Source organism: Cantharellus anzutake (genome assembly GCF_015039405.1).
Source record: "Cantharellus anzutake strain C23 chromosome Unknown EI90scaffold_3, whole genome shotgun sequence".
Taxonomy (NCBI): Eukaryota; Fungi; Basidiomycota; class Agaricomycetes; order Cantharellales; family Hydnaceae; genus Cantharellus; species Cantharellus anzutake.
In genome coordinates this window covers 425,217-448,753 of record NW_024066953.1, presented here as the reverse complement: position 1 = coordinate 448,753, position 23,537 = coordinate 425,217, and the positions used below count along the sequence as shown (strand labels likewise).

General features: G+C 49.3%; 11 protein-coding genes across 11 annotated transcripts; 8 read left to right on the top strand and 3 right to left on the bottom strand.

Moving 5' to 3' along the window:
- Window positions 1-126: 126 nt before the first annotated feature.
- Window positions 127-593, top strand: EI90DRAFT_3115858 (4'-phosphopantetheinyl transferase superfamily; the record flags this gene model as incomplete). Its single annotated transcript, XM_039062831.1, has 2 exons — window positions 127-314; window positions 362-593. 2 exons carry the CDS (start codon window positions 127-129, stop codon window positions 591-593), a joined length of 420 nt encoding a protein of 139 aa, XP_038922654.1.
- Window positions 594-1,240: 647 nt separating this feature from the next.
- Window positions 1,241-4,319, top strand: EI90DRAFT_3031864 (tRNA synthetases class II (A)-domain-containing protein). Its single transcript, XM_039058348.1, has 12 exons — window positions 1,241-1,438; window positions 1,493-1,788; window positions 1,809-1,959; window positions 2,030-2,113; window positions 2,146-2,436; window positions 2,492-2,781; window positions 2,836-3,230; window positions 3,290-3,494; window positions 3,551-3,670; window positions 3,722-3,811; window positions 3,877-4,053; window positions 4,103-4,319. The coding sequence occupies exons 1-12, from the start codon at window positions 1,390-1,392 to the stop codon at window positions 4,199-4,201; spliced, it is 2,247 nt and encodes a 748-aa protein (XP_038922653.1). The 5' UTR covers window positions 1,241-1,389; the 3' UTR covers window positions 4,202-4,319.
- On the bottom strand, window positions 4,310-6,831 carry EI90DRAFT_3115856 (uncharacterized protein; the record flags this gene model as incomplete). Its single annotated transcript, XM_039062830.1, has 6 exons — window positions 4,310-4,333; window positions 4,363-4,623; window positions 4,661-4,811; window positions 4,862-5,600; window positions 5,656-6,423; window positions 6,468-6,831. The coding sequence occupies 6 exons, from the start codon at window positions 6,829-6,831 to the stop codon at window positions 4,310-4,312; spliced, it is 2,307 nt and encodes a 768-aa protein (XP_038922652.1).
- Window positions 6,832-7,186: 355 nt separating this feature from the next.
- On the bottom strand, window positions 7,187-8,721 carry EI90DRAFT_1296148 (uncharacterized protein). Its single transcript, XM_039051618.1, has 2 exons — window positions 8,188-8,721; window positions 7,187-8,114 (listed from the first exon to the last, which is right to left on the bottom strand). Exons 1-2 carry the CDS (start codon window positions 8,353-8,355, stop codon window positions 7,419-7,421), a joined length of 864 nt encoding a protein of 287 aa, XP_038922651.1. The 5' UTR covers window positions 8,356-8,721; the 3' UTR covers window positions 7,187-7,418.
- Window positions 8,722-9,070: 349 nt separating this feature from the next.
- On the top strand, window positions 9,071-11,644 carry EI90DRAFT_3150177 (peroxisomal acyl-CoA-dehydrogenase; the record flags this gene model as incomplete). Its single annotated transcript, XM_039065639.1, has 18 exons — window positions 9,071-9,118; window positions 9,181-9,201; window positions 9,250-9,340; window positions 9,400-9,555; window positions 9,613-9,659; window positions 9,714-9,758; window positions 9,821-9,894; window positions 9,955-10,075; window positions 10,132-10,416; window positions 10,475-10,492; window positions 10,550-10,797; window positions 10,853-10,915; window positions 10,968-11,023; window positions 11,082-11,101; window positions 11,163-11,194; window positions 11,251-11,371; window positions 11,446-11,521; window positions 11,574-11,644. The coding sequence occupies 18 exons, from the start codon at window positions 9,071-9,073 to the stop codon at window positions 11,642-11,644; spliced, it is 1,593 nt and encodes a 530-aa protein (XP_038922650.1).
- Window positions 11,645-11,707: 63 nt separating this feature from the next.
- EI90DRAFT_3031852 (uncharacterized protein) lies at window positions 11,708-12,338 on the bottom strand. The gene is made up of 2 exons (XM_039058347.1): window positions 12,130-12,338; window positions 11,708-12,053 (listed from the first exon to the last, which is right to left on the bottom strand). Exons 1-2 carry the CDS (start codon window positions 12,207-12,209, stop codon window positions 11,849-11,851), a joined length of 285 nt encoding a protein of 94 aa, XP_038922649.1. The 5' UTR covers window positions 12,210-12,338; the 3' UTR covers window positions 11,708-11,848.
- On the top strand, window positions 12,199-13,145 carry EI90DRAFT_3031850 (uncharacterized protein). The gene is made up of 5 exons (XM_039058346.1): window positions 12,199-12,564; window positions 12,624-12,726; window positions 12,780-12,904; window positions 12,958-12,973; window positions 13,084-13,145. The coding sequence occupies exons 1-4, from the start codon at window positions 12,555-12,557 to the stop codon at window positions 12,963-12,965; spliced, it is 246 nt and encodes an 81-aa protein (XP_038922648.1). The 5' UTR covers window positions 12,199-12,554; the 3' UTR covers window positions 12,966-12,973; window positions 13,084-13,145.
- Window positions 13,146-13,173: 28 nt separating this feature from the next.
- EI90DRAFT_1294377 (uncharacterized protein) lies at window positions 13,174-14,428 on the top strand. The gene is made up of 4 exons (XM_039051617.1): window positions 13,174-13,646; window positions 13,702-14,072; window positions 14,131-14,214; window positions 14,278-14,428. Exons 1-4 carry the CDS (start codon window positions 13,238-13,240, stop codon window positions 14,311-14,313), a joined length of 900 nt encoding a protein of 299 aa, XP_038922647.1. The 5' UTR covers window positions 13,174-13,237; the 3' UTR covers window positions 14,314-14,428.
- On the top strand, window positions 14,422-15,934 carry EI90DRAFT_3031845 (uncharacterized protein). Its single transcript, XM_039058345.1, has one exon. It carries the CDS (start codon window positions 14,544-14,546, stop codon window positions 15,849-15,851), a length of 1,308 nt encoding a protein of 435 aa, XP_038922646.1. The 5' UTR covers window positions 14,422-14,543; the 3' UTR covers window positions 15,852-15,934.
- A 998-nt stretch (window positions 15,935-16,932) lies between these two features.
- EI90DRAFT_2988539 (Allantoicase) lies at window positions 16,933-20,051 on the top strand. Its single transcript, XM_039056046.1, has 14 exons — window positions 16,933-17,204; window positions 17,262-17,286; window positions 17,365-17,425; window positions 17,486-17,722; window positions 17,786-17,905; window positions 17,984-18,137; window positions 18,192-18,267; window positions 18,321-18,444; window positions 18,482-18,620; window positions 18,682-18,695; window positions 18,749-19,292; window positions 19,357-19,437; window positions 19,493-19,530; window positions 19,585-20,051. Exons 1-14 carry the CDS (start codon window positions 17,135-17,137, stop codon window positions 19,681-19,683), a joined length of 1,782 nt encoding a protein of 593 aa, XP_038922645.1. The 5' UTR covers window positions 16,933-17,134; the 3' UTR covers window positions 19,684-20,051.
- A 615-nt stretch (window positions 20,052-20,666) lies between these two features.
- On the top strand, window positions 20,667-23,186 carry EI90DRAFT_3150174 (uncharacterized protein; the record flags this gene model as incomplete). The annotated part of the gene is made up of 3 exons (XM_039065638.1): window positions 20,667-21,588; window positions 21,643-21,703; window positions 21,764-23,186. The coding sequence occupies 3 exons, from the start codon at window positions 20,667-20,669 to the stop codon at window positions 23,184-23,186; spliced, it is 2,406 nt and encodes an 801-aa protein (XP_038922644.1).
- Between the last annotated feature and the right edge of the window lie 351 nt (window positions 23,187-23,537).

Below are 23,537 nucleotides of genomic sequence, written 5' to 3'. Positions count from 1 at the left end.
AATTCGGACAATTTAGATGTGACAGCACGTGATTTAAGTTTGTCACTTGGGGCCACTGCGATAGGGACTAATTATCATTCTTAGGACACCACCACTGCAGGCTACACTGGGCACGCAGTGTAGCGCATGTCGTCACGCATATTATCAGGTATCTTAGGCGTTGGAGTGGACATCGTCCAGATATCACGCATCCAAGCCGTTGCCATGCGGCGGGGCTACGATAGATTGGCCAATCGCATCTTGAGTGAGACCGAGAAGAACGATTGGAATTCACTGACCGACACCTATCTCAGAAACCGTTTTCTTGCCGTCAGGTAAGTTATTGTTGATCTCTCATTTCGACACTAAATATTACTTTCAGATGGGCAGTCAAAGAAGCTGCGTACAAGGCGTTGTACCCAGCCTTCCGTCCAAGCTGGGGATATCTCACCTTCCGATCTCTATATGGCGCACATTCGAAGCCCTCTTTAGTATTCACGGACCGAAACGCAAATCCACCAATCCTCGCACCGGTAAAATTGCATGCAAGTGTATCGCATGATGCTGGTTTTGTTGTTGCCTACGTTCTGGCCGAGAGTGACTCCAAGCTTTAGCTTACTGTATATCTCAATATATGAGTTTGGGAGCGGATGATTGGCAAGCTTACCTTTTTGAGATCGAGCCGGAAGCAAGCGAGTCACCTGGAATGAGTCAAAATATCAATATTTCATGTGGACGCTTTCTAGCGTTCATAAATCACACAAATACACCTCGATCGCTATCCGCTTGACAAGTAGGGCGATGTCGACACCCACAAACTTTACGCCAAAATGGCCTGCAGCGAAAGTACGCGAGACCTACCTCGAATACTTCAAAAGCAAGGGGCACACATATTGGCCTTCATCTTCAACCATTCCCTATGATGACCCCACACTCCTCTTCGCGAATGCAGGGATGAACCAGTACAAGCCGATTTTTTTGGGGACCGTGGATCCCAACTCCGATCTTGCAAACTAAAACGGGCGACCAACACGCAGAAGTGTATTCGCGCAGGAGGGAAACACAATGGTATGCCTGCATAGGGTCATCGGACTGGTATTTAAATGAGTCTCCCCAGATTTGGATGATGTAGGCAAGGATGGGACGCATCACACATTCTTTGAGATGCTTGGCAACTGGTCCTTCGGCGATTATTTCAAGGTTGTCTTCCACGTTTTTTTTTATCGATTCGATCTCACGCAAGATTGATAATTTCACAAACAGCGTGAAGCCATAACATATTCATGGGAGCTATTAACGGAGGTGTACGGAATCCCCAAGGACCGACTGTATGCATCGTATTTCGAAGGAGACTCTAAAAATGGCCTCGAACCAGACTTAGAAGCAAAGCAGATATGGCTTGATGTTGGTATGGCAGAAGATCATATCGTTCCTGGATCACCGAAGGACAACTTTTGGGGTACGTCAGTGCATGGATAGGTAATTCGGACCTGATGCGATACGTGCCATATAGAAATGGGAGCAACTGGACCATGTGGGCCTTGTAGTGAAATACACTACGATCACGTAGGTGACCGGAATGCTGCGGGCCTCGTGAACAAGGATGATATCACCGTCATCGAAATATGGAATAACGTGTTCATCCAGTACAATCGTGAAAATGATGGTTCTCTAAAGTTACTTCCTGCCAAACATGTCGACACTGGTATGGGGTTCGAGCGTCTCGTCGCGGCTCTAAACGGGACATTATCGAATTATGATACCGATATTTTCACTCCAATTTTCTCGCGAATACAAGAAATCACTGGAGTTCGACCGTACCAGGGGAGTTTGGGGAAAAGGATTTCGATGGAATTGACACCGCCTACCGCGTTATCGCAGACCACACCCGTACACTTACTTTTGCCCTTTCTGACGGTGGTGTTCCCTCAAATATCGGGCGTGGTTATGTCCTTAGACGAATTTTGCGGCGGGGGCCCGGTATGCCCGCAAGAAGCTTGGGGTAGAACTTGGTTCATTCTTTTCTTCCATTGTGCCTGCCGTTATCCAGGAGCAGGCGCAGCTTTCCCAGAGATAACGAAGAAATACGACGATATAAAGGAAATGCTGGACGAGGAAGAGAAATCATTTGCCCGTACGCTCGACCGCGGGGAAAGCTTTTCGAAGGATTTTCGCGGGAAGCTCAGTCCTCAGCAGGAAAGGAGCTCAATGGGAGAGATGTGTGGAGGCTGTACGATACTTTTGGCTTTCCGGTGGATCTCACGAAACTCATGGCGGAGGAACTTGGCTTGAAGATCAACAAGCAACAATACGAAGAGGCGCAGGCATACTCGAAAGAGATTAGCAAGGCTGCTGCCAAGAAGGATGGGAAGGAGGCAATAAAGTTGGACGTTCACGATATTGCCGCGCTTGAAAAGGATGATAGAGTCCCCAAAACCAATGATGGCTACAAGTTCGGTACGTTGGCAATCTTCCTACTCTTCGCCCACTTATACTAAGTCATCTACTTCAGAGCTTGGGGATGTGACTGCAACTATAAAGGCTATTTACCATGAAAGGAAGTTTCTGAAATCGACTGCCGAACTACCTGAGAATGCTCCCTTTGGCGTACTATTAGACAAGACGAGTTTCTATGCAGAAGCTGGTGGTCAGGAATATGACACGGGGAGCATTACAATCGATGGTGTCGCTGAGTTTGCCGTGGAAAATGTCCAGGTTTTCAATGGTTACGTGCTTCATATCGGAAAACTGAAATACGGGAGCCTGAAAATCGGAGATGAGGTCCATGCGGAATATGATGAAGTAGGTCTCAGCACTTAAGCCCCGCGCTATGTATTCGAACAGCATTTTTTTTAGCTCCGGCGTTGGCCTCTTAGAAACAACCATACCGCCACACACATCCTAAACTTCGCACTACGTGAGATCCTTGGGGATCACATTGACCAAAAAGGTTCTCTCGTCGCACCTCTCAAACTTCGTTTCGACTTCTCCCACAAATCCCAAGTCACTCCCGCTGAACTCGAGAAGATAGAAGACGTCTGTAATAAGTGGATTCAAAAGAATGTACCAGTGTATAGCAAGGAGCTTGATCTCCAGACTGCAAGAAAGATCCCTGGCTTACGAGCGGTGTTTGGAGAAGTCTACCCCGATCCTGTGCGTGTGGTCACTCTCGAATTCGACCTGGATGAAATAGTTAAAGACGTCACCAATCCGAAATGGAGGGGGACGAGCGTAGAATTCTGTGGGGGAACGTATGTTCTCAGCCTCTTGTCGATTGATATTCCCAGCTAACGTACTACGTCCAACCCAGTCACGTAAAAACAACTGGTGATATCAAAGATTTGCTCATCACGGAGGAGACTGCTATCGCTAAAGGAATACGGCGAATAATTGCTATAACTGGGACAGAAGCAAGAGAGGCATCTCGTGTTGCGCTCTCGCTAGAATCCGAGTTAGAAACCATCAAAAAGAAGGCCGGGAAAGACAAGGATGCAGCAATGAAAGCATTCTCTGTGGTATGTGTTTCGCACTGTGTTATGTATTCCTCATTGAGACAGCTCTATGTTCTCAGACATTGGCTGCGGCGGATATTTCTCTCTTGAAGAAAGGCCAGCTAAAGGATCGCCTGGCGGCCATACGAAAAGCTTACGACGGCGAGGTCAAGGCAGCAGAAACTGCCATTTCCAAGAAGGTCGGTTTTAGAGGTGCAAGATAAGAAATAAGACTGATGGGTTTCGCCAAGGCGGTGGCTGAGTTGGAGACATTCTTCAGGGAGAATCCCAACGCAAATCTGTACGTCTCGAACATCATTGATGCCAACGCGAATCCCAAGGCAAGATTGCCCCCCCCCCCCCAAATGTGAATGGTGCCGACTTAATTGACGCATGTACTCTCTAGATTCTGCAATCTGTGCTGTTGAAGGCACGGTCACTTGAAAAAAGCGTTTACTTGTTCAGCGCTGATCAAGAATCTTCAAAAGTGGCGCATATTAACTTCGTTCCGAAGAGGAAAATTAGCAAGGAATTCGATGCTAGGATATGGTCTTCCGCAGTCACAAGAATCATCGGCGGCAAGGTACGGTTGAATGTGTGGTTTCAACTACTACATCTAATGTACTCGGTAGGCTGGAGGCAAGGAGGATTCCACACAAGGAATTAGCACCGAGACACCAAAGATAGACGAAGCATTGCAAGTTGCCAAGTCATCGTTCCCAAGTTCTTAGGTGTGGGATTGGAGTTGGACACCAAAAGCTATTTGTGCTTTACATTATGTAATGAATCGTAGTAGAATGACGCCCAAAACGTCCAATATCGACAAAGGCCAGCAACACTTATCCAAAATCCAAGTTAGATGTCTTGAGATAAAAAAATGAGCGCCGCCCACAGAACAACCGGCAAGCGTAGAACTCGCTAAATGAAGTCCATTATCGTCGGTTGTATGGGTCATGGTAATAATCGTCGCGGTCTCGGTCGCGGTTCCAAGAATCATAAGGCCGAGGGGAACCTGAACGTGATCGCCAAGAATCAACGCGACGGTTCTGGAGAGAAGGTGATCGGAAGGCTTGGCGGGGGAGGGGAGAGCGAGAGCGAGACCTTGAACGGCGACGTTCATACGGTGTTCCACGCGAATCTCGAGTTGTTGACACTGGTCCACGCATGAATCCTCTTGTATCCCGACCTACATCTCTTTCGACATCACGACCGCCGAACAAAGAGAGACGATCATCCCCTCTATCATCGTAATAAGGTCGGTATGATCGATCTACTTCTTCAAGGCGAGCACGCTTGGCGGCTCTAGCTGCATCGCTTTCTGGAATTGTTGAACGAGCGCCACTATAGAACGAATCCCTGTCGCGGGGAGGGCTAGGACTACGCGGGTGTACCCGAGGAAGGGCTTCGTCAGGTTGATATCGTCCAACAGCACCAGCAAGAGAATCACGGGGCTCATAGCGATCACCCGTTGAGCGAGGCCAAGAAGGGGCGTATATGAGCTATCTTCTCTGCTCCAAGTACCACGCAGGGGAGAATACCTGCTCCGTCTCTCATCATAGTCGTTAGGTCTCGATTGGGCCGGTGAGGACGTTGTAGCATAGTCACGATCACGGTCACGGTCCTTGAATGCCCGAAGACTTAGGTCTCTACCCCTGGTATGGTCCCGCTCATGGAGTGCATCATATGCGGAAGCACGATTCTTCCCATCGTCAGGCCAAACGCGGCGGTGATAATCTTGGCGATTAGGAGGCGGAGACTTGTTTGAACGGGCCGGAAAGTGCACATCGCGCCCCGCACGAGAATAGGGGCGGTCGTCAACATGGGTACGTCGCTCCGATGAAAAATCGTCCCTGCCACTATCAGAGCGCTGAACAGCCCTTTCAGCAGATACAGCTACATCGAGGCGGCGATCTGTGCTTGCTCGTGTGATGTCAACAGCCTTAGAGGCCACAGAATCTGGACGTGGTGCAGGCAATTTATCCGGCTGGGTGGAAGTGCCGTCAGAACGTTCCCGAAAATCTGAGACAGAATCGCGCCGGGCATCTCGTTTGGGTCTTCTCGCCTCCAATGGGCGCAAGAAGTGTGACATATGGCTCTGAAGCTGGGACTGTTTTGGCTGAGACAGGAGGTCTATAAGGACTCGAGGTAGAAGGTCTTGTGGTTGCCGGCCGCGGTTCGGCTTCACGATTACGCTTCAAGTCTACGGGGGATTTTTCACGAAAGTTGAGTGGAGAGTCCTTTGGAATATATACATCATGATTGGCTGAGTAAGTCCGCAGAGCGTCGGCCAAAGAACGTTTCCCGGTCTCATCCTTGAAGACTTTCTCGCCACTCTCCTCCAATGCTTTCACTTCGGACCGTTTCAAAAATAACGGGTGATCGTCCCGTGAGGCGTCTGTGGGTGTTTTCTGGGTTTGCGAAGGATCCGTTTGAGGCTTATTTGGCAAGACAGGAGGCTGACCAACAGTCGACGATTGGGGTGATGATTCATGATTCAAGACAAGTCTGGTAAGAGCATATTTTGGAGGCAAGGTCGCGCTGGTGCCCTGGGGAACAGGCGTCGGGGTTGAAACACGAAATTCGTCATTTGAAGTCGAGTCCTGATTGTCGAGCCGTTGTTGAAGAGACTCCGGGGAAGAGGTGCCGGGCCGTTCGAGAAGAGATTCTGAAGGCCATTGCTTTTCAGGCTCACGGGACATAGAAGGTGAAGACGAGCGCCTTCCGTTTTGGTGACCGGGCTGAGGATTAGATTGAGGCGTGGGCATTGGGGGCTTATCAGGCTGGGCCACGTTAGGAGTGTGAGATGGACGAAGATGCGAACGCAAGTTGTCGATAGTTGCAACAGCAACTTCTCTAGAATTCGGGGATTGGAGTGGCGGTGTACCAAAGCGAGACACTCTCGGTGAGGATTCCGAAGATCCATTACGAACAGAATGAGAGACAGTGGAGTCACCTGATATGGTGCCCTTCGGAAATGCCTCTGGGCAGAGACTGTACTGGCTGGCTTGGAATCCACGTCGCTCATTTCCACAGCTTTGGCGGCCTCAAAATAGGCCCCTACTGGAGAGGCGGCGGTACGTTGAAGGGAATATGATGCGTCGTTTTCTGCATGAGCAACAGCCTGTGCCATGATGGCATCTTCCTGGGGGAACGGCAGTCCAAGGGGGTGGTGATTTGGACCAAGCTTAACGGCAGACGGATCTTCCTGAATGAGAGGATTATGGGCCAAAGATAGATTTTCAAGCACGTCGGGTCGCGGAACAGGTTCGTAATACGGGTGCTGCCCCTTCAGTAGCTCTTCTTTTAGCCTTTTGAGCCTCTCAAGATCTGACAACGCAGTTTGAGATATCTGCCTGGTCATTGACGCTGTTGGTACCCAAGGGAAGAAAGATTTTTTGAGATGATGCTCGATCGCCCCTGCTTGCACTCAGGCAAAGGGGTATATAAATGCCAGATGACGTCCCCTGGACTTCGTGGAGGTCCTCAGCTGAGAACAAGATGTACTTCTGGATGATATGGTTTTGGTGTACGGTTCTATCTACGAATGTTGGTGGCACCAAGGTGTCAGCAAAAGGAGGACTTCTCTGAGGTCAAAGGCAGGAAATACACAATGTCAACAAGCCGCTAGCTTACATGTATCAGCGTTACACAAGAGCGCGGCAGCGCAACAACAAAGAGCGATGAGCCTAAATGGAAATTGAATGAACTCGGACTTAACTGCTAATTTAAGCCATTATCACCGAAGTGCCACATCAACAAATGCAGTGTTGCCAGTATGCCCCCAAGTGCTATTGCAAGTCCGTAGAATATATGTACATGCATGCAAGTGATACAGTTACTCTGAAGAAAGGCCGTGTCCGTGCAATGCAAAAATAGATAAATAAAGACAACGCCATCCAGGTTCATACCGCAAATTATGACATACATTTTGCGATAAGAGTCCATTCCTCAATAACGCACGCTAATCGGCGGCACATCATGCGAAAACTTGGGACTTAATTGGACCAAAGCCCAGTCCTCTCCACTCGACAAATTAGGGTCCAATGAGGGTGACGATCCAAAGATTGTCCCCTCCGCACTTCTATCCGTCCACGACTGAAGAGGGGTGGGTGATGACCTGGACTGTGCTGTATGTGCAACGGAGCCAAAACCGAAGAAGTCTTCGTCCAACTTCTCCTCGTCATCAAGGATGAAGACGTCGCCATATTTGCAATGTTCGGCGAGAATATTGTGGCCATCAAATGACGGATGGGGAGGGCTGGGGGAGTCTGGAGACTCCGGCGTGGAACGATCAGATGACAGTCCCGGAGACCCTATAAAGGGATGCCCCAATGTCCCGGGAAACGTGATGATTCTACTGGCCGTGAGCCACCAATCTCTCTGTTCATCGGAAACCAAGGTTGGTTCCCAAAGCTTCTGGTTTAACAAAATATTGGGGATCCCAGACCAAATTGTCCCAGAAGGGAATTGGATGCACGTTAACGAAGGATGTCTTGACAGATGCTGCACGAACGAGGACTCCATTTCCGTTGAACGCGGGATAGTTCGGTTGGACTGAAGCGACCGAACTGCTGGCGCATCAAATGCAAGCCGCAAAAGATTAGGCAGTCTTTCTATAACGGGAGGAAGGTCTTTGAAGAAGGTCTACGCATCCTTCCAACGTTAGCAAGGCTACTTTGGAGGCGCAATGATGAGCGACAGAGAACAACGATCTTACAGATTTCATCGTGTATGGGTCAGTAGAAAAGTCGCCACAAACTGAGACACTAGTGACAGAAGTGTTTCCTCTCAGAGGGAGTGTGATCTCTTGTGCCACTCCGAAGTCCACGTTGTCCACATGCAGGACAATATCACAAATCCCGCGGCACGTTTTAAGTGCCATCATAACCGATGAAAGATGGGAGCGTTCGACGGAGTTTACGAAAGATATTGAGGCTTGGGCGGGGGTAGGTGTAGTAAGGGAGGTGAATGATGCGAGGAGTTCAACCAACTGTTCTGACTCTGCAGCACGAAACAATTCATCACTGGAACAGTCTACAATCAAGTGGCGAAGTTGAGGTATAACCGAAGAAATTAATTGAAGGGGAAGATTCGAGGTGATGCCACGCAAGTGCAACGTCGTAGCGTTAGTAGCAGCGCCAATGCCCCTCGCCACAACATCGTACAACGCGGGTAATAACACGAATGACTCGAAATCCGCAACATCCTGAACCTTCTCTTCTACAACTATGGTCCGCACCAGCTTGGCTGCCCGGGGCGAGCGTACGAAAAGCTTCGATAACCGAACGAGCCGCTGGATGGATGTGACGTGGATAGCGTTGAGTAGGCTTCTTTGTGCTACCTTAGAAAATGAACGCGACACGAGCGCAAAAGACGTGAGGTCATGATCATGCAGCCTGTCGGCAATATCGGAGAGCACTTCGAGCGGGAAAATAGGCATGAAAATAATGACTCAGTCGAGGACGACGGCAGTGCAGTGAGAGCGCTTGATCTGGCAAGGAGAAAAAAGACGTGTTGTGCGCGGCAACTGCCGTTTGCTTACCTCAGCCACTGCGGCTTGATCGTAGCCGGATCCCGACGTCCCATAACCTGCACGAAAAATGTCTGAGAAAACTCGTCGGGAAATAACAGTTGAGGAAGTCTCTAAGGTTCGCAGCTTTTACGCCTTAACGTCCTTCACGCTATTTTCACCACGGGAGAATCGCCACAGCATCAGCAAGAGGGAGACTTGGTAAGGCAACTTTGCTCGCTGTCACACTCACATCTAACATCAGAACAGTGGGTTATAATTGATGCCAAAGTCTACGATCTTTCGAAATTTGCTTTACTTCATCCTGGTGGGCGCTCCGTGTTGTTCGCAGATGATGTCCGTGAGTAGGCGCCCATCCTCGAAGCAAGGATGGTAAACGTTCCTCCGTACCCCCCTCAGGCGGGAAAGATGCTACAGATATTTTCTACTCGCTTCACCGATCGGAAGTGCTCCTGCGTCCACAATACGCTCGACTGCAGATTGGAGTGGTGCCTGGACAAAGGGAGAGGTTCAGGCCTCTCCCGCCTGGAAGCTTGAGTCCCGTTCCTTATGGAGGTACGCACGGGATTCCGCAGATCCCTCTCGCAGTCCGTTAACTCCGCTGTGCATCAGAACCGCAATGGCTATCGAAGCCGTTTCGCACTCCTTACTTCAGCGAGGTAACTCAATAAAGTGCATCGCTTCGCCCCTATACTAATGTGCCTCCCTTCAAAGGTCATTACAAATTTCAAAAGGCGTTTCGAAAGCTCATGGATGAGGTAACACCTAGTTGGGTCGTTCATTCTCTACGCATTTAAATTCAAGTGAATGTCACTCCCAGGTCATCATTCCTGAAGCTATCAGGTGCGAGGCTAATGGAAAGAAGTTTGACCAAAAGATTTCCGATCTTGTGGGGTTCGTCCATTCCATGCTTACGTTCCCATGACACACATCAGGATCACAACGTTTGTCCAGTGATCTGAATGTTCTCGCAATGCGCATTGGTCCTGGGAAGCATCTCAAAGGACGCAAACTACTGGGTGGAATATTGGAGCCGGAAGAATTCGACTATTTCCACGAACTGATTATCAACCAGGTATGTTTTCCGGTGGATGTCCTCATGCATCTCTATCTCAATAATCTCTCAACTAGGAAATTGGGAGGTCAGGGCAGCGTGGTTTCATAGATGGCTTTTTCGCCGGCATGGTCATCGCGGTACCCACTCTTCTCAACTATGGTGGACCGGCTGTGCACCACGTCATCGACGAGGTATTATCGGGGAGAAAATACATATCCCTGGCGATCTCAGAGGCGTTCGCTGGCAGCGATGTTGCCGGTCTCAGATGCACTGCGAAGTTGACACAAAACAAGAAGCATTGGATAGTCAACGGGACGAAGAAGTGGATAACCAATGGCCATTTCTCTGATTACTTCTCTGTGAGTCATTGACGTGTCTCATGTCATATGGCCCCCTAATTGGTTCCCGCCCGCCTAGACTGCGTGCAGAACGGACGTTAGTGTGTGGTGAATCCGCAACTGTAAATCCGCTGACAATTTCTGCATCTCACAGAAGGGGTTGACGATGATGTTGATCCCGAGGGGCGAGGGGGTTGAAACGAATTTGATCAAGACATCTTACTCCACTACGGCCAATACAGCATTTGTCACTTTCGACAATGTCAAAGTCCCAGTAGAGTACACTTTGGGTGAAGTCAATAATGGGCTAAAAGTAGTTCTGAGTAATTTCAATCACGAAAGATGGATGATGGCCTGCATTGCGGTTCAAACACAAAGAAATGTTGTGGATGAGACGCTTCGGTATGTAACATTGGTCTTTCCTCTGTGATCGCATGTTCCATCCATCCCCTTAAAGGTGGACCAACCAGAGGATTGTTTTCGGAAAACCGCTAATAGAACAGGCGGTCGTTCGTGCCAAGTGAGCGGGTCTTCTTCGCATCCTTACCCGGTGTATACAAATGAATCATCAGGATCGCTCAGATGATATCTCGAGTGGAGAGTTGCCAGACATGGCTGGAGAACATTAGTGAGTACAGAGGTGCAGCATTGGATCATTAAATTCTGAAGAAGATTTTGCTCGTCAGCCTATCAAATGAACAACATGGCAAGTTTTACATACCCTTGGTAGGAAATGACCCAATCCATAACTCATGATATATCGATAGAACTACTCGGAAATGTCTAAATTCCTGGCAGGGTAAGCGGAAGCCCTGTACTCTTTCAAAGATTGTGAAAAAATTGTGGTTCCATTAGACCTATTGGTCTTCTGAAGGCATTCATCACAAGGGCCAGCCAAGACACTGCTCGTGATGCTACTCAGGCAAGTCTTCCATCTTCGTTGCATTGCCGAGCTAAATTTCTGTCCGTCACAGCTGTTTGGTGGTCGCGCTGTAAGCTCTGATTCCTTATCTTGAGCAACGTGCATGAAGTAGGTTTTTTTCATTGTAGATCACTCAAACCGGAATGGGAAGCTTAGTAGAGCTTTATCACCGAACTGTCCCATTTGACGCCATTCTTGGAGGAGGTGCGTAGAAGGTTCATCTTCATTTCCGCGTACTTACTGGCTGGAATTGTAGCCGAGGACGTCCTAGCAGACTTAGGTGTCAGACAGGCACAGAAGTTTATTCCTAAGCACATCCGACTCTAGCCATCCATCGGGCTGCGTAGTCATATGCGGTGGTCTCCAGATATTCATCAGAAACTGACATTGCACATCCACTATGCCATTGGGAGGGCATGTATTCGCAAATTTATTCTGATACATTCTCACTGAATTAGTTTGCTTCGTGTTTGGCAGAATGAGGGACGGCATGAGGTTATACTATCATCAACAGCCTACTATTCCCCAGTCCTACTCGGCAGCCTGGGGCGGTTCCTCTATTGGCCGAGGCTGCGCCTCTTTGGACCCAATAAGCTTCTCTGTACTACTGATGAAACCCCACATCTGTTCTGTATTAGAGATCGTCGCATCGATAGAGTTTTGGGCTGAGGCTGTTCCACAAACATCTGTGAGCAGGATGCAATCGAATCCTTTGGAATGTGCGTCCGATAATGTACTACAAACGCATCCAGAAGTTTTAGGTGAAGTATGGCTGCCCCTGATGTGCCAGGCACTTACTAGTCTGTATTCACGCCGCAAAGAAGAGCGTAGTTATTCCCCGATTGGTGAGGAACTCCTCCAAGGGTCCACCAGCACCCCATAGGCCTGACATCCTATTCTTGTAAATGATAACTGATCTTCCATGCTGACGATTCTCGTCGAAGCCGTCAGGAATATTATCTGAAGATTGCGGGAATTTCAGATGTTCGGGTTCTAAATTGCCGTAGAGCCTAGTGTTCCAATGATCCCGCATCAGCAAGCGTCCGAGGCGCACCACTCCTGAATGACCTGGAAGTGTCATGGAGCCCATGTCTTGACCAAGGCCGATGTAAAGTGGAATAGTGCCACTACTTCTGTTTAACGATCGTGGAGGCAGTTTATCCTTTAACATACACCGATGCAGGCTGGGAGGAACCGTGTCTAAATCTGTTCAATCAGGCCCCAGTTCAGAAAGATAATGTCGATCCCTATGGGTTAATTTGCCGATCGGAAATATGATGAGCGTCCGAAAACACCAATAACTCACCCAAGCGTCTGCATGCCGGAATCGCCACTCTTATGAGCTGGTCATATGCCTTGAGTCCGTTGGTATGCGAACGAAGAGCAGGATGTAGAAAGAAGTTTTGCATCTGTGAACCCATCATTCACAGATGGTCTCGTCCAAAGGAGGGTGAATGCTAACGTCGATAACCACCAACGCCGACCTATCAGGTGCGAATATCACATCCTGCGTAGTAGTGGTGATCTTGAGATATCGCTTGCTCGGGTGCACAGCAGAGCGAGTTATATCAAACGACGATGTCTCCCCTGGTACGGGATAGTCGGCGTCGAGCAAAATCTTGACTCCAACATGTGCTCACTGTCGTAGATCCAATACTGTGAAGCGAATATGGAGCCGAGCGCGGACAGTGTGTTACAGGGACAGTGCTTACGCTAAGGAAGAGACATTAGGCGTAAGGAATATCCACGGTTGGGAGGGCACGGTACTTTGAACTTTTATTCCCCAGAACATGATCTCGAATTGCCATCATCACCAACTCGACAAGCGCCGCAGAGTGAGATGCGTAGACAACAAAGGTAAACAATCCCCTTCGCTCCCCAGCCGATATTAGCAAGAACTACGACAGGGGGGTGCACCATATGCCGCAATACAAGCGTGTGCCCTTAATCTCAGACAATCTACAATTACCTCAATTCCAACAGCCTTCTATGACATCCAGCGCAATATCATCATTCGTCTCAGAGCAGAAGCGTTATCAGAAACATTATGCCACAGAAGGGGCCGCGGCATTCAAATCCTGGATATCCGTATCCTGTGGAGGAAAAGGCGATGGAACAAATGGCTCTCGTCTGTCTGCATCAGCAAAAGCGATGTGCAATTCCAGTCCATTGCTTCAACCCCGTGTTCCAGAACCTCCGATCTCAGACACTCGTGGTTCGAGTTCCCGGAAAAATTACAGGCAAATAGTTATACCAAAGACTCAGTCGGGAGTGTATGTGCCTCAACCCCGAGGGCCAGAAGAATTGCGTGAGGACGATCATGTGGCAAGTACGTCCTCTATGTAGAAGTCTTCTCATGTTTGAAACTCACAGGATTGTTTTAGGGCTTCAGCAAAGAAGGGAGCGTCGCAGGGCCAAGAGAGCTGTCCTTCACCCAAAACCTCCCCTAAGAGATCATATTCCCGACGACTCAGCTTCTCCAGCCAAAACGACCGAATTTTCTTCCCTATCCAGCGGTGATCAGCAAGGTGCAAGGCGAAGCCGGAAAAAACGGGAATATTCGACAAACCGTGGGAAGGCGAAGGCTTCGAAAAAGAGAATGAAGAAAAGTAGCAGCTCAGGTTCCCGCCCAAGACACTCCCCACTTCCCACACAGAGATCACCACGCAAAAGGAGGAGATCGAAGAACATAGCCCCAGGACTTTCGCTCATGCACAACTTTGATGCCAAAAATATTGCTCGCAGTCGGATTACGGTGGGTTCTGGCTAACCAACAGGCCGATGCATCTTCTGAAATGTTTCTTCACGTTTAGCTCAATAAAATTGGGGTTTTTAACAAAGGAGTAGCTTCCGCTCCTACTAATGTACCCCGAAACGGCATAATTCCACAAGAAAAGGTATGAAACTATGCTGGGCTCAACCTTCATTTGAGCACTCACTCAACCGTGATTTGGGCAAAGTTGCTGGCCATGTTTTCTCGGAGCACGCGTTCCTGAACCGCACTAGGCCACTCAAACACGTAACATCTTCCGAACCTACTAGTAAATCAAACCGATCTGCTGCTGACAGCGCGGAAGAGGACATTCGCCGTTCATCCCCTGCTGCGACCAATGAAAAACGTACTATAAAGTTTGACCAAAAGAAGATTTCCAGGTATTTTCATTCTTCGAGGGCTGACGAAAAGAAGTCTGGGACAGCTCATCAGTCAGCAACTCTGCACACGTCAATGGTTGACCAGGTACCTGGCCAGGACAAACTAATTACCACACTGGGATCGCCGCCTTGGGAAATTGATTGGGCGGCCGAAGGACTCAATCCACCAAGCTCTGAACAATCTGCTCCAGAGGATGGCTATTCCGCAGCACCCCCTCGTGTCAATGAAGATGCAGTTGATGCCAATAGCCATGATTATGCGTTGGACTCTCTCAAAGCTCTGTCAGCTACTTCCGATCGGGGTGACGGCTCTTGTGGCATTGAGCCTTCCCCTCGTATTAGCGCGCCCTATCTACATGCAACTTCTTCAACCAAAGACTTCGATAAACTCATTCCTTTGAGGTATCAATATTCTATTGCCCCGAATGCAGAAGAACCCAAAGACGGAATCGTCTACCCGGAGGCACTTGAGGCTCCTGGGGCAGTCGTCAATGCTCTGGCTGATGGTCTTATGAGTGGATCCTTGCATCCTCGAATCTCCTCCACTAATCCAGCCGTTCACTTCACGATCCCTTTGGAAGGTGATCCGTTGACTGGCCCGGAGCCCTACAGAGGTTCTAACTCCTTGAACGATACTGTATCCCTACCGGCACTGACCCAGTTGAATCGACTCGAACGTATCCCTGATTATGCAGCTCAATGGCAGCATCAAACCGGCGCACAGAGTGGTGCCGATCTTTGGGAGGTCCATGAACCCATTGCTTACGGTATTTCTTCAGCCCAACAACATCTTGTCGACGGGGAAGGCTGGAACATTCCACCCGAAATTCTTGATTACTCAGACGGTGGTATCGCCCATCATCTTGATTCAAGTCATCAATTCACAAACAATGCTGGTTTCACTGATTCTGAGCTGGAACTCGGTGCAGATAGGAACCGTCAAGCGGAAGCAAATAATGGGTTTAGCGATTTTATCCCATGCAATAACATGCAAGATTGCGACTCTGTGCGTCCTTTAGAGGATAAAACTTTCTTCTCTGTCGAACCTGCAGAGATAACCTTGGCTCAATCTCAGTCATTCGCTCAATCCTCTCCTCAGGTACACGATTCCTGGCCTCACCAAGAATGCTGGTCACCATCTTTTCTTCCCGAATCCTCTGAGATGAATCGCAGCTTCTCGCGTGCGAGTACGGATGTATCATCTATGAAGGATTACGGGGTGAGGTTCCAAGAAGGCCGTTCCTTACTCTTAGGTTTTGACCCAACAAGCAACCACTTCCCAATCGCGAGAGCAGTGGGGGAAGAGGAAGAAAGGAAGTTTGTGAAAACTTTGCTTGGGCAGGGGTCCGTGTCTTGGTGGGGGCGAGGGAGAAAAGCGTGATCTCAGGTAAGAGATGGGGTCAGCGATTGTCTTGCGGTTGCAGTTAGATGGGATGTATCGAATGGTGTTGTAGTGGCAAGCGAGAATGAACTGTCTTTTTCACCACTTCGATTTGCGTGTCACACACTTGACCCCGTAATGCCAGCTAAACCACTGGCTAGGTAAGCTCTGAGCAAGACTGAATGGATAACTATAACTAAGCTTAGTATCTCGATGGATCAATTGAAAGGACTTTGGTGCTTTACGATGTGTTCCCGTCAGCGAGGCTGACGTCGGAAATCCAGATGGCTAAATCCCGGACTATGGCGCTCAGCGAACACTTCCATGTTTCACGATTGCGCTTTAGCGAAAGAGATAGGCGAATAAAGAAAGAGTTTGTTGAGACCATGCAGCACCCCACATGCACCCAAAGAGATTGATTACTAGACGATTCAACATAAGTCATGCGAATACGCTGAGTCTGACATGGCAAAACGCCAGGGATGCGGGAGGGGAGGCCGCATCAGTACAGAGGGGAAGCTTGCTGTAATGCATCGCTGGCGGCGCCAACAAAGAAACCCTGGAACGCAATGCTGGCTTGAGCGGGTGCAGGTTACCAGCCTCTATTGGAATAGACTTAATCAGCTGCGTTAATATCCATGCGGTGGTGCGTCCTGCGAATTGTCCCGAACGTGTGCTATACACCATAGAGGCTGGAGTCCTGCCTAAATGAACGTGTGCAATATTCCGGGTGTCATGCAAAATGCGCCACCGATGGAATCCTTACTTCAGAGCATAGGCAGGAACCCAGCCCAACCATAACTTCCGGGACAGAACGCAATCTCTCAGAAGACCGAGTGACCTGCTTTCGCAGGACAAACCCTTTGTGCTTGATGTGAAATCAGTGCCATTTGCTCTTGCAAAGGCATCAGAGGCCGAAATGAAAGTCATTGGATGCGCTCCTTATGAGCTTTGTATGGCTAAATGCTGGAGTGGGGGACTCCGGGAGTGGCAAATGCCAGTCGCAGCTGGTCGTTATGAGAAACTGCCAGTATTGGTTTTGATCACGTCAGCAAGTACTATGTACGGCACTCGTGTGACATTCACGGCCCGTGCACTCAAATGGGAAGCAGCTTCGGACGGTCCAAAAGCTGCTGAAGAGCTAAATGCAAACTTGTTTTCCGAGCACATGTTGATGGATAATCGTTAACATCGAACCGGTTTGCTCCGGTTAATTTCTGCTGGGGAAGTTCGGGTGCTTGATCCTTGTCGCGATCATCTTCGCTTTGCATATCGTCTCCAGAATGAGTGGAAGTGGCTATGAAGTCGTACCTCTGGAAGACTTCCAATCTGTATTTGGAGGAACGTTCACTGGTACGTGGCACCTGGCATGACGTTGTATCATCAGCAATTAAATCGAGGTGGCCGTAGAAATCTCCAGCGAAGCGTTGAATAGGTGCGGGCCAGTTCACTTCTGCAGAGAGTTTCGTTGACCCCTATTTCATTTGGAATTTGTTCACCCGCCCGACTGAAGTCATGTCGTCTCTGTGTCGGACGAGTTCTTCGCTGCTGCTTCGCAGTTGCTTGAGGTTGGGGTGGGTTTTCCTGTCTTCTGGATGAGCTCAGAATCTTCGGGGTTCTCACTTCCCATTTAGCCAGCACTAAGTTTGAAAGGACAGTTCGGTCCCAATGGTGCCCTTTACAGTGGGTGGGAAACAAGAAGGCACAACACTGCGCACGATTGGTGCATCATCAAACTCGGGGTACCTTCCGGCTACATTATAGGGTTTGACATTGATACTAGCAACTTCAATGGAAATGAGGCACCTGCTGCCTCTGTTGGCGGTTTTTTTGCTGGGGCAGGAAGCACACCACCGAAGTGGGATGATCAGGTCAGGGAAATTTCCCGCAGCGAAGATATGGCTATGCTGAACAAGTCATTTTTATCGTGAAAGTGGGATGAACTATTGCCGCGAGTGAAGTTGGGACCGAACTCGCGCCATCTTTTCAAAATTCCCAAAACCAAAAGAGCGTATACTCATGTGAAGCTTAGTATGTACCCGGACGGTGGCATCGTACGTCCCCTGGCTTCATTTATTTTGCAATGCTGGGATGCTAACTTGTAATCATCCCAACAATGCTGTGGCACCAAGGCACGGTTTAGGGTCTACGGAGTTGTGTCTCCAATCTTTCCGGGCGACCGGTCCGCGACGATAGACCTTGCGCATGTATACTCTGGCGGGTGTGTCGTCTCTGTGTCCGACCAACACTTCGGAATTGGTCCCAATTTGCTGCTACCTGGAAGAGGTTCGTGTTACTATGACTCCAGGCAGACAAGTTTAGCCCCATTGTGATCTAAAGGTAAGGATATGAGTGACGGCTGGGAAACTAAGCGCAGTCGCCTTCCGGACCATAATGATTCGGCAATAATAAGATTGTAAGTTCCCCCGTGTCATTCCTTAGCTGGCAGAGTGAATGGGTTATCGTCAGAGGCGCTTCCGGTTTTTTGGAACAAGTTGAAATAGACACTGCCAATTTTGTTGGCAACTTCCCCGAGAGTTGCGAAGTACATGCTTTGAACTCACCAGACGTAAGCATTTTTCCACCCGATCTAGTACTTGTTAAGCACCATTTGCCTCGCCCCGATATAGCCCATTCCTTCTCATGCAGATCCCGCCTGGTCGTTGATTCTTCCTCGTACAAATCTTGGACCCAACCGTCGTCACTTCTTCCAATTAGATGGGCAACTCGATTGTCCTTATACGCATGTGAAGGTTACCATATATCCAGGTTGAGTCATCTTCCTCATTCCGTCAATCCAAATAGCTGAGCCTGGTCTGCTCTGGGTCAGACGGAGGCATTAAGGTTAGACACCTTCTCTATTAAGCGTTCGTTGTGGTATGAATCCTCTGTTACAGCGCGTCCGTGTCATTGGAAGGCGTTCCTTTGATGATTTAGCGAGCGAAAACATACTCGGCTCTGTTGAAGGAGAGGAAATCAAGGCTTTGCCAAAGCTCCCTGTCTTGTCAGAGGACACGGTCGATAGTTCGCGCTTCACTAGACCTTCCATCTTCCCTGCAGTGCCACTCACTCGCGAAGCCTTCGCGCGTTTCGGAGATGTCATTCAAGCTTGGGCGAACCCCAATTCTGCTCCCAAAGGTATACGTGTGACATCAGCCAATCAAGGCACCGCCTTCAAGTTCCACAAATTGTCTGCGGCTCTTTCGTCCTATCCATCCGACGCAAACGCTGGTCCTCCCGGAATTAGTGTATTTCGGTGCACTCCGCCTCATAATTTACCAGAAGGCGCGAGATCCTTCCCTGTGCGGATTCTCGAGCGACACCCACTCACCAATCAGGCTTTCATACCTATGGGGTACGGAACGATCGCAGGTGCAGAGGACGATGTTTTGCCCGAAGCGGGAAAAGCTTATCTGGTCATCGTCGCTTTGAACGGTTCTGGTATGTGCTCCGTCAATCTATTCGAAGACAACGATATGTGATTGCTGAGTTGCAATTCGAGTAGACGATAAACCGGATCTCAAGACTCTCCGAGCTTTTATAGCCAGCACCTCGCAAGGGGTTTCATATGGAGTAGGAATATGGCGTAAGTTATCCTGAAAATGCTGAGGTGGACTTTTTTCCGAATATTCTTCCTATAGATCATCCCATGATTGCTCTTGAGAAACCCATTGATTTCGTATGTTCTATGCATTGCCCGTGATGTAAGTTTCATGATGATTGTCGGTTCTAGGCGTGCGTCGAGACCCAGATTGGAACTCCGGGGAGCAAACTAGACTGTGAAGTCGTGGATGTTCAAGACGGCCCTCTTATCCACATTCCAAATTTTTAGACTCAATATTTGCTTTTGGTTGTGCCTCGCCACATTTCAATAACTTTTGACTCATCCCCCAGTCACGACATGTACAATGTGCGAAAATCAAATGACTGTCAAATGGGGCGACCCACATTTCGTTTCCCTGGAACCTCAAGGGAAGCCCAGACAATGAGATCTTGACCTCATATTAATTCCTACCGAGAAGTTGTTCCTTCTACGGTACCAGATCTTACTGTCTTCCAGTCACAGATGGTCATATGAGAATGGAGACGCCTTAAGCACCAGCCGGGTGGCGATCTCGACAGTTTGTGATGATGATAATTTGGCACCGATCGCTAGGCTGGCTGCACCGCCGGCACGAACTCTAACATTGCTATATGTAGGAGCTACTCTAGCCATAGTAATGACGACTGTGATAATTAATCACCACATCACCTCCCGTTGCGGGGAGACCTATTTCATCTGAGCCCGTTAACCCTCTGTGTCACCGACATTGCTGATAGGAGCCTTAAGCGTGCTACACATTAGTGGTTGCAGCCGCCTAAGCGATGTCTTTCTGGAATCATAGAGGATAAGGGGGACAGTGCCATGCATAATGAGCAAGGATGGAACACACCATAGAGATCTCTGATCCCGGAATGGTGGCGAAGCTGGGATAGAGGCTGGGTTATGCCTAGGATGGGCAGGGACAGGGATTGATCAATCGGGGTGGACGAATACTGTACTCAGTAACAAGGTGGAAAACACCATAGCTGGCGACTGGGCAGAGCGCGGGGTTGGGGGATCAGTGATGCGCAGAATACCCACCAAATTTAAGCCCAGGAGAACAGGGCAGATAGATCTTCAAATTGATCACGTGTTTCTGAAGGACTGCATAAATATATGTCAATAACGAGATGCCGATGGACCTAACCATCACCCCCTCCTTCTCAACCAGTTTTCACAATAGTGTTGAATTAGGCTAACTGAAATCCCATTAGATAAAGGCACCCTTTGTTATGCAGACTACCGATCTTGGTTCGCGCCATCCGACGCCCGTCTCAGTCTCTGCCCTTCACGACGTCATTCAACCATCCACTCGACTTGTACCAAGCATTCACCCGGCTCCTATTGGCGTCAATGATTCCCAGTTCTTCCCCGATCTAAGTACGAATCGTGTTACCCAACATATTCAGACCGTACTTTCCGAACGAAAGAATGTAAACCCACCATCCAGCGATTCGGACCTTACAGAAACCGTGTTCGTAAATGCCCACCAGCCCTCTCTTTCTTCTACTGGAACTTCTAATGACCACGAAACGCGCAAAAACGCGTCTCGTTTTGCAAACTCCCAAAGATTGGCTCCGCGCTTTCCAACCTCCATGCGACAATTTTCTGGCCAAAATTTTGCGCCTCGTCACCTAGGAGATAGCAACAACACCATGGGCCGAGTTCCTGGACGAACTGTGTCGCTTCCATCCTCCCTCAACAGCTCTGTCCCCAACGACGCACGGCAAAACGGATCGTCATATCGTTCGAACCATCGCGTCATTTCTCTGCCTGAGGTCTCAATGATCCCTACTCAGTTCTCCACACCCATGAGGGCTGTTGACTGTAGGACCAGGATGGAAAATGAACTACCTCTCATTGATCTTTCGTCTCCGTTGCAAAATCCTCCTAATTCTGTCAGTCTGAGTCCTACTGGGACTGTTCTCATCCACTCGTCTTTCGGGTCCTCGGGGAACCAAACGATCTCCTCGTTTGATTCTAGTGACTCAGAGGAATCCATCTGCATGGGCCCTGGAAGCCCGATCGTTGGCCGTTCTTCTGCCGTTCTTCGAAACGTCCCCTGCCTTGATACCGTTGAAATCAATAACGACGTACCTTCATCTACAAAAGCTCGGACTGTGAAGCCCGTCTCAGCTCAAGTGGAGCTCCAAGGTATAGATAGCTTCAGGTCGTTGCCTTGCTCTGCCACTAACTCATCGCCGGTAGATGGATGGATTTCTATGTCCCCTCAGCCAATTCCTGCCCTACATGGCCCCCCTTCCCTTCCGTATGCGAGGTGCCCTTCGTGAGTAATGACCGCCCCATATGACGTTCTTCGCTTAATCAGTCGCTCCAGTGGTGCGGAAGGCGTACTTATCTCAGAACAGTCTTCTCTTCCTCGTATGATATGGGGTCTTGATGAACAAGCCCCCAATAGTGCACCTTTGCACGCTCGTCTTCCTCACACTCCTGGTTTCCCCCCGAGCTCCAACTTTCAGCCCGGTCAGCCTCGTGAAGGACAAGCTTCTGACTCCGCGACCTCAGCCTTCCCTACTCCCTCATCCACTGTGGTTGCTACTCCATCTTCGATCATAGACATGCCTTCTGAGACTTCCGATATGCATTCTCCACTTATCAAGCCCGCTGTCCACATGTTTGTGCCACATGCTGGTGGTAAACCAGCTTCTCGCGCCACTTCTGAAAGGCATTCGCGGAAGTCATCTGAATCTGGACAAGTTAAAGTACTTGGCTCTCCTCTGCAACTGGCGACACCTGGGGACTACACTGAACATCGTTACATTGACTCATCCGAATGGGAAGAATTCATTCCTTACTCCGCTACAGAGACCTCGATTCCGAACCCTCAGACAGTACCATCGAGCGAAAATGTGTCTACATCTCGGGCTTCCATCAATACGCATGTGTCTCATTCTCCTCTTGCCTCGACCTTGGCGCCGATCCAAAACAGTTCTCATAATCTTGACCTCCCAGCGGTTACAGAGATGATTTCTAATCCTGCTAACGTAGCAGCTGCTACTCCAGAAATGTGGTCACTCGCACTTCGAAAATTTTGGGCGGAGACATTCGTGCACCTTGAGGCACAGCAGCGCGCTCTCCTTACCCAAGCAGCGCTTGTCCAAAGTGGAATCTTGACCCCAAGCTTCACTATTCCTCCAGGGACGTCTCTGTCTGCCATTACTCCTCTTCTACCTCAGCCTGTTGCATCAGGAAAGCATGAACCATATACCGGAGCGCTCGATAACCCTCGCTCTGTGCCCATGCAGCGGCTGCGCCGTAAGCTAACGACAGTCAAAGAAGAGAAAGAAAATGAGAATGATGCAGTTCGAAATGATCTTCAACCGGCCAAGCCTTCTGCTCGTGAAGCTGACGGGTCAAACTTGCAACAGGTGACCCCGGATCCATTGCCGGAAAAAGGACAACCTGTCAAAACCACTCTTAAAGCTGAATCTGCACCAGTTGAAGATGCCGAAACATCTTCAAGAAGTGCTGGAGGGACATCATCGAGGCAGCCCGTGAAGAGACGTAGTGGTAGTGGTCGTTCCGCTGGTCCACCCCCCTCTGCTGGGCCACGTATCTCCAGTCGAGTCAGCTCTTCCCGATCTTCAAAGGGTCCCTCTCTGGTCCAACGCGTCAAGGAGTCAGCCCGCTCCAGCGGCGCGGTCCCGGTAGCACGTAAACCTGGTGATTCTACCGCCCGCGATGGAGCAAAGCGTAAAATCCGATTCGGGCCTCCTGTGTCCACTTCCTAACGCATCCGGTCTCTTTCTATCGCTTCATGTCAGTACTGAGGAACACCATCGCTCTCTTTCTGTCTCTCGCTCGTCTTTGGTCGATATTTCGCACTCACCTGTTTTCTCTCACTCAGCTCTCAGTCATTTTTAGCCGAGCCATCTCTCCTCCACCTTGTCCTCGGTTTCGCGTTTGCATTACATCCAACCCGAAAATGTAAATCTCACAATCATCATACTTTCTCGGCAGTCCACCTTAAGTTTTTGTTCTTCCGTTATCATTCACCTCTGAGTCTCATTGTTCCACTTTTGTCCTCGACGGTAGCTAACATTCTTGTACGAAAAAGTTTTGTAGCACATTCCACATGTACC